The sequence below is a fragment of the Fukomys damarensis genome, unplaced genomic scaffold (genome assembly GCF_012274545.1).
Source record: "Fukomys damarensis isolate Sample0158 unplaced genomic scaffold, DMR_v1.0_HiC HiC_scaffold_28, whole genome shotgun sequence".
In the NCBI taxonomy this organism is placed as follows: Eukaryota; Metazoa; Chordata; class Mammalia; order Rodentia; family Bathyergidae; genus Fukomys; species Fukomys damarensis.
Window position 1 is genome coordinate 33305437 of NW_022900940.1, and position 12219 is coordinate 33317655.

The following is a 12219-nucleotide window of genomic DNA, read 5'->3' on the forward strand; positions in this document are numbered from 1 at the left end:
ACTGAAATGAAGCAGAGACTTTGTTGCAAATAACAGGAATGTGCAGATTTTGTCATGAATGTTAAGCGAGCAATCCAGATTCGTTCATCAAGAAACAGAGACCGTTATCTATAATGCCATCTAAAAAATCCACAGCCACAAGTATAAACCTATAGCCTATTTACATTATAAACACAAAGACATGTTTATGTGCCTCCTGCCATAGGACATTCTGTGTACTTACAGTATGCAGATGGGAGTCATTATCAAAAGAATATGTTGGACCTGAGATTCTATTGATGTCAGGAATCATTGCTTTTTAAAGAAAGCATAGAGATTACCAATATTCTACTGTAAACAGTTGCTTCTGTTTCTTCCACAATATCGCCGGGTTGTATGTGCAGTCTTGCCCTGAGGATGTTGGTAGTTTTCCAGCTAGGACCTCAAACCTCTTTACTTGATTAACATGGATGTGGTCTGAGAGTAGCCAGTCCTTGGTGAGTGGTAAAGTGAGAAATAGTTACTTATGGCTTATTATTCAAGTCATGATAAGAGGAAGGTAATGTTCACTGTGCAGCTGATTAAATGGAGAAGAATACCTGGAATTTTTGATAACTGCAAAAGCACTTCACTTTCAAAGCAGTGCAACTGATGAACAATTCCCTTTTACTATGAGACAAAGGAAGATGCAATAATAGCGTGTGTAGAACTTTGACGAGCCTGGGACCAGATACTTGCAGACCTTGTTTTGACCTCAATTAATGAGAAGCACAAGGTGAGAACTTAAATTTGAAAGTTAAGTTGAATTAACAGAACAGTTAAAAGTTCTGGAATAGATATTTCTTGCAGGTCACAGCATTGTTTTCTCGGGTCAATCACCGAGGGAGGGGCAGAATAAGATCTTGTGTTCAGGAAGCCCTGAGGTACCTGAGGATTTAAGAAACAACAGCAGAGACCAGGGACACTTAGTTCTTGGTGGCGACTGCCTGGGATTCAATACTGTAGTTCTGCTACCCACTACGAAGGCACTGCTGTCTGACATGTCTCTTTGGTAAGAATTCCCAATGCTGGTTTCTACTTCCTGCTACTATTTTCCCTCAGCTTACACAGGCACCTGTAATGCCAGTAGTCCGTGGTGGGCACTGTTTCACTCCTTTCAGATGGCTCTTTAGTACCTCCAGTTCCTTCATTCTTGGCCTGTGTGTTTTATCTCATGTTCAGGTTTTGAGGAACAAGTTTCAAAGACAGACTTTGGCATAAAACTGAAGAGAGGAGAGAAATATTCTTCCTGAGCTTGACATCAAAACCTAGGCAGGCTGGGGATTTAGCTCAGTGGTTCTGCTGCCTGCCTCGCAAGCACAATGTCCCAAGTTTGATCCCAGGTACAAATCAAACAAACAAACAAACAAACACCTCGGCAGGTGCATAGAAGGAGTGGAGGTTTATGGGTATCAATCTCCTCAAGGCCCATAAACCACTTCTAAATATTACAGCACATTATATGCTTCAGTATAATTTTTCTCTTAAAATTTATTACAACAAGAAATTATCAGAAGCCACGGGGAACATTTCATTTTCTATCTGTATAAATAATTTATTATCATGTGACTAAAGTTTATTTTGTTGAGAGGAAAATCAAGTTCTATGTTGAGGATTGGAAAGACTCATGAACTAAAGTGTACCCTTGGATTATACTTATTACATGAAGAATTAATGATGCAGATGGAAAAGTTCAGTAATATGTTCATTATATCCACAAATTATAAACTGAATCACACTATTTCATTTTATAGGCTATTTAAAGCATGTTATTTAAAATTACTGAATTATTATTAAAACATTTAAAAATTATATTGAGACTTCAGCGCATCTTAGGTTAGACTAAAATTTGAATTGTGAAAGCCTTCACATATATTTACACAATCATCTAGGTGAAAAACTTTCTAAGTTTTATCAAAATTCCTTTGACTGGAAGAAAATTTGATACAATTATAAAAAAAAATCTAGAGGAAGGCACATTTGTAAAATTGAGCTTTTAGAAGGAAGGGGGGACAGTCATATAATTTATAACATAAATTTTGCCTAAGAAATAATACAAGCAACTTGTCAAGATCTTAGGGTATAGTGCTTATTAATTGGAAGCATATTGCTTTAGCACTAATCAGGTTTTATCTCTTTAGCCTCTATCCTATGAATTATTGAAACACAATGTTTAACTCCAGTGACTGATTAAAGTAGTTAATTCCTGAAATATTTTGCAATATTTCTTTGAAACTATCATCTGAATGAACAAAGGAATAGGAAAGTATTTCTGCTTTACCACACTGGGTAAGCCAGGTGCAGTGTGTGCCTTTGATGACCGCTAGCTCAGTTCCCTGCTGGCGATACTAGGGCTTTCATGGCATTTCTTTCAAGCTCCACAGGTTCTCATGTGATCTTTATAATAATATTTTGTTGTGTTTGGCACACCTGCATTATCTCCTTCTGATTTAATAGACAGAGTAACAAATCAAGGAAAGCAGAAAGTAAGTACCTTTTTCAAGATGCACCTAGAACCCTTAGAGCTAGGGTAAAAGTGTGATGCTGTCATACTCAAGCCCCACTGATGGCCTGAGACAATCATTTGTCTTTGCTTGAAGTACATATGACTATTCCATAGAATGTTCCAGGGAAGAAGCAAAGTAGGGGGCAAGGCAGCGGCCTTGAGTTGGAAGATTAAGGGCTGAGTCCCATAGCTGGTGCGTCTTCTTTTAAGATTTTTAAATAGGCTGCATTTTTTTCCCCATCATTAAAATGGAACTAATAAAAATATACCTAGGACTCACTGGATGTAAGAATTAAATAACATGGCATAAGTGAAAGGAATTTTTAAATACGTGTTTAAATAGCTAGGACTATAAACCATTGAAATTCTTTTTCATATATGCAAATGTTATTACAGCCAAAATCCACCTAAGTATTATTTAGCCAGTCAACCATCCAGGTCATTTCCTTTCTGTCTTCTCTCTTTCCACTGTCCTTTTTTGCCATTCTTTATTGTTCTCGAAAATGGGTGGGGAAGAGGGCCAGCTGATTTCACACTTTGCTTCTGAAGTGAAATTTACCTGTAGTTATCAGATTCCCTATCTTGATTAGATAGCTGTAATTACTATGTATTATTTTAATGTTCCACCCTGATGTTTATATTTCTGAAGTGGATGGCAATAAAGTGATTAGCTAAGTGGTGGGAGTTACAAGTTTTTTAAATCAGATTTTAAGTAGTCTTTTGTATTTTATTGAATATAAAGGGAAAATAGGCTCTGCATATGCATTTTACAGCTCACTAATACTCAAAACATTTAAATGATTCTCAACTAAATGATACTCAACTAAAAGCTCGAAGACATGCTTGTACCTTTGTTTCTTCTAAGAACTTGTCTACTGTGCCCAAGGCTGACTTGGAGACAAGGGAGATGTGAATAGGAACAGGGAAGGATCCTTAGATGGAGTGGTATGCCCTCTGGATCCTCAGGAAGTTAATGTGGCATAAGGTGCAGGTCCCTGGAAAACTTTCACTTAAGTCAGAACAAAAAAATCCCCCAAACAAAAGACACCGGGCAACTCTCTTCAGTGATGCGCAGCCATGGCTTATGTGTAAACAGATCCAAACCTCTTGTTTTAGCTTCTAGAAAGGAATCACACTGACCCAGAACCAGGTTTGCATCCCTCATATCCACCCTCCACACCCTAGGTTTCTTTATCTTTCTTTGTGCACAACAGTCAGAGAGATTCGCCCAACTGATGTAAGGCCTATTTTTTGTTGTTGTTTTTGTTTATGAGACAGGGTTAACGAGACAGGGTCTCATTACGTAGTTGAGACTGACCTGGAACTCACTATGTAGCCCAGGCTGATCTCGAACTCAAGCGATCCTCCTGCCACAGCCTCCCAAATGCTGGGATTATAGGCGTGCGCCACCATGCCCAGCTTGTTCTTGGTTTTTCAATGAAGCTGAAGTCTCTGTACTGAAATTCAACTAACTGTGAGATCTCTGAAGCGGTGCGCCATGTAAAATTCTGCAAAGAAACACCTTTCATAGGCAGAGTTATTTGCTGTGGCTTTTGACAAATAAACATCAGTTTTCAGAAAGCAGCCCTACTGTAATTCATTAAAAGCACAACATTTTTGCCAAACATAATATATGGCACATAATTTCCAATCTGATGCTTGGTATAAACTATAAATTTTTAAAAGGAACAGTAACAGATTTGTTCATGGTCCCTCTGGGTAAAAGCATTAAGAAATTACACAAAGTGCAAAATAGAGGAAACTAAAGTTCAATTTGAGAAAATTTAACCAACAAGCTCTGTGTATGCAATACAACTCTCTGTATCATCTTGCCTCTCAAATGTAACCAGTACATCCCCACTTGCGGGTCCTCAGTACCAGACTGTACTGCATTTCAGTAATATTCTGATCTCTCTGCCATGATAGCACTATGATTAAGTGCTTTTATTACAGATATGTCTCATGACTGCTGACCTTTCCCAATTCTTTCATTATAGGCAAGCACAAGCCAAAGTGAAAAAAAAAAAAAATCCAGGAAAGCCAATAAATGAGTAATTGGAACCTTTCTTTAGTGAATCAAACATTGCCACCAAGGAAAACTTCAGCATTCATAGTGTATGTGCGTATCACCTACATTATTTATTTTCAGTTTGTTCTTTTCTCTTCTTTGCAGGTGCCCAGAGATGTGATAAAGGACTGCTCGGCTCCGTCTTCGGGCTGAATCAAGGTGGGTCCCTGCTCTTGATCTTCCTTTGGCTTTGTCTAGGGGAAAAGAAAACTCATCAGATACCAATGCATTTGCTGCATCAGTTCATCTCAAGAATGCGTGTTCTTGTGACAGTTCACTTTCAAGACACGTAATAGGTTCATGTTTTAGGACACCTAAAATGATCTGAAAGCTGCTGGTGAGATTTTATTTGATTTTAGTCCTTCATAATTTAAATGTTTTTATCAGTATATTAACTGTGTTAATTTTTTAATGAACAAAACATACACGAGAATGGAGGTGCTTTGAAATAGCCCAGAAAAGGTATAAGGAGACTTATTCCCTCTTCCTGCTACTGCACACATATATCCCTGATCCCACTCAACAGTCTGACTGGAAAATTCTTTCCAGAAAATTTCTAATATGTAAGTTGTAGTCACATTGACAATGATTTTTCTTTACATAAGTAGAAGCTTACAATAAAAAGCTTTCCACATATTACCTTATTCATATCAAAATAACTTATAAACCATTCTGAATCTCTACATTGTGATTCTGCCCTACTGACTTTAAAGACTGGAAATCAATATGGAAATACCTCCAAGAACTAGGATTAGGGTTTCCATTTGACCCAGCCATCCCTCTGCTGGGTATCTTTCCAAAAGAATTAAAAGAATCATATCACAGTGATATATGCACATCTATGTTTATAGCGTCACAGTTTGTAATAGCTAAAACTTGGAAACAGCCCATTTGCCCATCAGTTGGAGACTGGATGAAGAAGATGTGGTTTTTCTATAAAATGGAGTACTACTCAGCCACAAAGAATGAGAAATTAGAGTCATTCATAGGAAAATGGATACATATTGAGGCCATAATCTTAAGTGAAATAAATAAGTCACACGTGTAAATACTGAATAGTTTCTCTGGTGTGAAAAACTATAATAGTACTCAAGATCCTAATGGGATAATTAACAGTGTGAAATAGGAAGAAAAGGCCTAAAGGTGTAGGGAAAGTGGGGATGGCAGGGGAAAGGTAATAAGGGAAAGAAAAATATATGAGAAAATGAAAAAATGGAAATAAATTGTTTGTAAAAGGGGAGGTTAGGAGGGGGTGAAGGGAGGGCAGGGACAAGGGGAAAAAATGAGATCCAAAATCTGTCATGTAAAGGTACAAGATCCCAATAATGAATGTAACTACTGTATATCTAAAATGTACCCATAAACTGAATGAGAGAAAAAAAAGATTAGTAGCAATCATTTAAATGATATAACTAGTCTTATTAATTATATTGTTTTTCTCTATCATTAATATTTATTTTTATGTAGGATTTAAGAAAAATCTATTTTAAAAATCCTATAATAAAAACTCTTGAAGGCATAAAGCTTTGTGTTTGTGAAAAAGGAAACAATCAGTGACGGATATGTTCATCTTTGAATCATTATACTGAGATTCCAAATTTAATTCCAGCAGTTACAATTGAGGCAAGTGAATGGATGTGTCTGTTTCATCACACATGCCCAAATTACAAAATATCATGTGAATGCTAACATTTTGAAAGGCATAAAATATCACATAGTCTGAACTTAACATTCTAAAAATCATAGATATGGATGAGTATAGTTTAAAATATTTATTGTTCATTTCCTTTATTTTTCTGAAAAGTCATATGTTTTTGACAACTTTAAAGTTCAACTAGTACTTATTTATAATAGCTCTTTGCATACCAATTCCATTTTTTGTACCATAAAACTGCCAAAAGTATACCCAAGTTTTTACTTGACTTTGAGTTTTATTTGAATAGTGTAAAAATTTAAATCTGTTTGTGACATCTAAACATTACGTCTTGGGCCAGGAATTTAGCTCAGTGGCACCATGCCTGCCAAAGCCTATAAAAGTGTTTATAAATATTTATAAAACAAGAAAATATTAATGTTAAAATGTTATTAAAGCAACACTGTGCTTGCTTTGAAAGCCCAAGGTACTGAGTTTGATACCCGGTACCAATAAATAAATAAATAAACATTACATCTTGCATAGCTAAAATTCTTTTCACATAAAAGTCATTTTAAAAAATCTATGCATATTTCTTCTCAAGACTTTATACCTTTACTTAAAAATTTTTTTTGACATTTAAATCTTTAATCTGATTGGACTTTGTTTTAGTAAAATGAGGTAAGATACCAGCCATATTATTTTCCTTCCAAAGTGCTATTGTTCAAAAGAAATGAGGGCCAGGGATTTAGCTCAGTGGTTCGGTGGCCTGCCTCGCAAGCGCAAGGACCCAAGTTCAATCCCTGGTACCAAAAAGAAAAAAAAAAAAAAGAAAGAAATGAAGTGGTTATATTTCATGAAGAAAAATTTAGTCTTTATTTGCCTGATTAGTCAACATAAATTTTATCCCAATAAATTATATTGATACAATGAATGAAAAATATGTGAAGAGTAACATCTAATATTTGTCTAAGTTTCATTGTCAAATCTGTAGTGTGAATTCTCTGATTTTTCTCACTTATAAAAACAGTGTGGTTTGGTTTCTACATCAGAGAAGCCATGCAACTAGTATGATGACTACTGTGTATGAGGGCTGTGTTCTAGATCTTCAGTATTGATTGCTCCACTTAATCCCTCAAATACCTTTGTGATAAGTATTACTGCCCTCCCTTTACAGACGAGAAACCTGAAACTCTGATAGCATGTCACACAATCACACTGACTGATGTAGGGAGTAGACCCCGTAGTGAAGCCAGCTTGGTCTAAAGTCCCTACGCCTTCCACAAGTCTCACAACGACTTCAATCTGTGTCGGGAGCCTCAGCAGTTTGCTGAACGTCACATGCATAATGAGTAGAATAGGCCCTGCCCCTCGAGTTTGGACTTCAGAGCTAGAGGACTTTAATGACCATACCACTGGAGATGCTTTAATGACCAACAGATAGGACATTTTATTCTCTGTAAAATCTAATATGTGTGGCAGTTTTTCTTTAATTGCTCACTTTCTACTACATATCTCAAGCTTTTTATAAAGAAAACATGTTGCATCACTAGATTCAAATCACTAAAAGCATATTAAAGTACAAAGAATAGTATCAAAGAGGGTAGTTTCTTTAAAAATTCATAATTGAACAAAGCTTCATTATATTGCTAAAAGTTCAAATTATGTCTTTGTGTGTTAAAGTTTTTGATTCATATAGAACTCTGGTAAATTGCACTTGAAAATGTAACATCTACAACATTAGGGACTAATTTTAAATGTATTTAAATTTGAAACCAGCTGAAGTTTTAAGACAATGCCTATAGGAATGTGCAAGGGCAGCAGGCTTATGCAGTATAACTTGGTTTTGAAATGCAAGGCTTGGGCTGGGGATTTAGCTCAATGGTTCGGTGGCCTGCCTGGTAAGTGCAAGGACCCGAGTTCAATCCCCAGTACCAAAAAAACCCCAAAAAACAAAAAACAAAAAAAAACCCAATCAAATTATAAGGCTGACTACAAAATGGAGCCGAGTATATATTTATGACTGTGAGACAATTCCCTTTTAGTGTAGAACTCCAATTAATATAATAGCTGAGGTTTTCCAAATCAAACAATAGCAATTTTATAATGTTAGAATAAAGGGCTCATCAGAGGGAAACGTTCCAGACACATGCTTCTCTTGGTCTTGGGTCTAAGTGGAAGAAAGGAAATTCCTCAGAATTTGGAGTTTCAATTTAATTCCTATGTAAGATTGGGTTTTGGACTCATTCTACTCATGGAATCTAAAATCTTCAAAGCAGAGAAAGGAATTTAAAACGGTCCTGGATAGTGACTCCTGAATAAAATAAAAATCATAAAGAGAACACAGAGTAAATCATTCTTTAACAAGTGTTAAAATGTTCATTATAGTAATATTTGTAACTTGTGTATATACACAAACACATCAATATATACAGAATATACATATGTGCATAATTAGAAATGTCAAATGTCCATAAATAAGAATACATAAATTCTGACATAGTTATGGCACAGGATATTATAATTCAATCAAAGTGCATTCATGTCAGTGTTAAATAAAAAAGGAATGAAATAATTCCTGCCTATTTATATAGAAATATGTCAAAATACATAATTGAGGATGAAAAAATTCAAAAAACATGGCAACATTTAAAAAATATTCAGATGTGTGCAAAATTAAACAACATATTGTTTAAAGAAGTGTATAACTGTTTTAAAACTATACATAAGCACATGACAGCAACTAGCTACAAAAGAAGCTGAGAGGTAGCCTGTAGTTTGGATAGCCTGTGCCTTAGTAAACTATATTAGTAAAATCCTACTGGTTTGAGTTTGAGGGACATGAGGATTTGTAGTAATATTTTATAATGCACACTTTATTGTATTAATATATATATATATATCACCTTTTTACATAAGTATATTTTACAACTAAAAGGGTAAGTAAAGTGTAACTCTAGACTAGTCAGCAATGGGACCTGATAAAGCTCTTTGCACTGGTGTTGGGGCACAAAATGCTTGAGATGATGATTCAGGGTTTAAATCTGGAAAAAGAATACTGTAAGAAGGGGGAGAGGTAGGACAGGGAAGGATGTTCCTGACAGAACAAATGAAATGTGTGAGCACCTTAGGTAAAAAGGAGCTCAACATCTTTGAAGAACCGAAAGTCTTGAAGAGTTTAGGGTACAGAAAATGGGAAGAAGAGAGATAAAGGGAAACTGAAGGCAGATAGAAGATAATAGACCATCCAAAGCCTTTGAAGACACATTCAAGTGTTTGTTGCTGACTCTACATCCAATGACGAAAGTATTAGTTAAGAAGCAGCTTTAGCTATCGCAACAATAAGACCATTAATATGTGTTCGTAGTGGTTTAAAGAAATGCCTTTCTTTTCTCATTCCTTTCCTTCTTTCCCTCTATATGTGTGTGAGTGTATTTATACTTTGTTTCACTTTCTTTCCTGGAACGTAGTAGAGGTTAGTTGTCTACTGTGGTGGCCCCTCCTTCACAAAAAGCCTCTACTTTCCAGTCCAAGACACCTCCTTGGAAAGAGGAAAGAGCAAGAAGATGACAAGAAGCCTCCTGTGTAGGAGGTAGAAGCTGTACTAGGCAGTGTTACTCACACCCTACTGGCCACATCCAGCTATAAAAGAGTCAGGGAGGTGTAGTCTCTAGGTAGGTGCCCTGTGCCCTGTTAAAACAGTGATAATTGTGGAGAGCCCTATTATTTGCAAATGAGCTCTGGATGATAATCAACATTTTTTGCACTTGAAGCTGTAATAAGATATTAAACAATCAAGTGGCACGAACATTTTTTTTATAATTTTAAAATAATACATTTACTTGTAATATGTGAATTGATAGAAAAGATCTCAAGAGGTTTTGAAGGGATTACCCAGGAGCCCATTTCAGCAGACAGATCTGTGGAAACATGACGGTAATTTAGAATAGAATGGTAGTAGTAGGCGTGAAACAAAGCTGACACACTTTAAATACATTTGGAGAATGCAGTTGCCTGACTTTGTCACGTAACTCATTATGAAATTATCTACTAAGAGAGTTTCAAGAGAGATGAGAAAATCTGGGCCTTCCAAAATGTAATAGGCCAACTGTGAGAGGAAAAAATAATATGAAAAGAAAAAGCACACAAGGGACAAAATGTCTAATGTGTCAGAGTGTAATGGAAGAGAATATTTCAAAGAAGAGAGAGAGGCCACAGTTTTCAGACTTCACTTTGTTGAGTGATTTTACTTGGAGAAGCATCCAACCTTGCTCTTATAAAAGGAAAGAAGGGGAAGATCGATTAGACATGAAAGTGAACATATAGGATTGATGGCAAGAAGACAAAGTAACTCCTTCCTTCTTTCTTCTCTTGCTCCTTCCTTCTCCTTTCTTTTCTCTTTTCTTCCTTTCCTTCTTTCTCCCTTTTTGACTTTGGAAATGAAGTCAAATGCTAAGGGTGAAGGAATAAGTAGGAACTTTCGATTTGAAGACAGTCAGGAATGCTTGAACTCTTTCCAAGGCCAGTGAGTACAATAAATTTAGCATAGTTCCTGTCTGCCCTCATGTCAGCTTTATCCTAGACTCTTTTAGTCATCTGTATGTAGATTAGAGAACATGTTGTTGATTCTTTTGAGTCTGTAGCTGTGGCACTTGAGGAACTAGAGAGGTGCAAGTGAGTTTAGAATGTATCTTAAAAAGACCAGTATGTACCGTAAAAAACTAAGAAAGAAATAAAAAACAGCAGTAGTGGACTAACAGGAACTAGGTGAAAATTTCAGTGATCTGCAGATTGTTATCAAGTAAAAAATAGTGAATGCATGTAATATAAGGGGAAGAGGCATCAATCAGTAAGCAGGATCATGAAATAAACAATTTTAGTCATTAAGTAATACGAAGCAATGAAATTTTCCAGGAAAAAGTCAAATTATGGTTCTTGCTGAGGGAGTTAAGACTTCTCAATAAAACATCATGTGTGAGCTGTATTGCCTTCGCCTCTGTCATGATTTACACATTATACCAGGAATTTGGTCTTGGTTTTCCCTGAATCCTCACTTTATTAAGCATTAGTTGTTTTCATTTACTGAAAAGAAAAGCAACGGTCACGGAAATTGTGTGCTTGCCCGAATGTGAACAGTCAATAAATGAGAGGGTTGATATTTCAATTTGCAGTGATCTCACTGGGTTTTTTCTAACTTAGCATAGTAAGTTACAGGCCACTGAGTAGTGGACAGTTGTTAGATGTGTTAGCCAGTAGAGTCAGAATAGATCTCTCCTAGGAATTATTTTATCAACTAGCCCGTGTCTGCCTCATTTCATTTGCTGTCTTGCATCCAAACAGATATACTGAAAAACGCCCCTTCCTCTTAGCATCTCAGGTTCCCTTTCTTTTTCACATTCCCTCAGACTGCCCCTTGTGCGTGGCACCCTGTTTTCATAACATGCTTTTAACGGTGCTAGAGCAAGTTCCTCATTTAAATATTAAAGCAGAGACTTCTGGTTCAAGATAGCTAAGGAAAAGCCCTCAGTAAAAATCACAGTAAAAGTTATGAATTTTCATGTTGTGAAGTATATACCATTGAAAGCAAAAGACTTAGTAACATAAGAAGTCTGAAAACTCAAAATCAGTCACATAGTCTAAATTTCTCTCAGAAATTGATAGATAATAAACATATGTCTGTGGTATCTATCAGAGTCCATTCTGTTCACAGAACAGACCTGGAACACTCATAAGTTCATTTTGAAGAGAATGTCAAAATATTCCTCAAAAAACCCCAAAAGTTATGTCAGTGAAAAAAAATTTCCTCTCATGGTTCAAACTATTGCCCTTTGAATTTTTAATGCTCTTTCTACCTCTTGATTTTAAGAAAAAGTAGTAAGTGAAGTTACTTACAGACTTTTAAATACATATTATCTTATTATATTTTGAATTTGCATATGTTTATTTCTCAGTTTGTGAAAATGTTTCCAACTTGCCAAAACGAGCTGGTAAACA

The 12219-nt window shown here is 35.9% G+C and overlaps 2 protein-coding genes across 7 annotated transcripts in view; one reads left to right on the top strand and one right to left on the bottom strand.

The window, feature by feature from the left end:
* The window catches only part of LOC104854315 (immunoglobulin-binding protein 1), a 563742-nt gene that overhangs the window by 364772 nt on the left and 186751 nt on the right, over positions 1-12219 (top strand). For all 6 annotated transcript variants that reach the window (XR_004514652.1, XR_004514655.1, XR_004514653.1 and 3 more), the window contains exon 4: positions 4698-4751. The gene's annotated coding sequence lies outside the window, so the exon portion shown is untranslated. The remainder of the gene's footprint in view (positions 1-4697; positions 4752-12219) is intronic.
* The window catches only part of Kcnh8 (potassium voltage-gated channel subfamily H member 8), a 318111-nt gene that overhangs the window by 139959 nt on the left and 165933 nt on the right, over positions 1-12219 (bottom strand). Inside the window, exon 4 of the mRNA XM_010612815.2 lies at positions 4659-4786. Within this exon, the coding sequence (XP_010611117.1) occupies positions 4659-4786 (128 nt within the window). The remainder of the gene's footprint in view (positions 1-4658; positions 4787-12219) is intronic.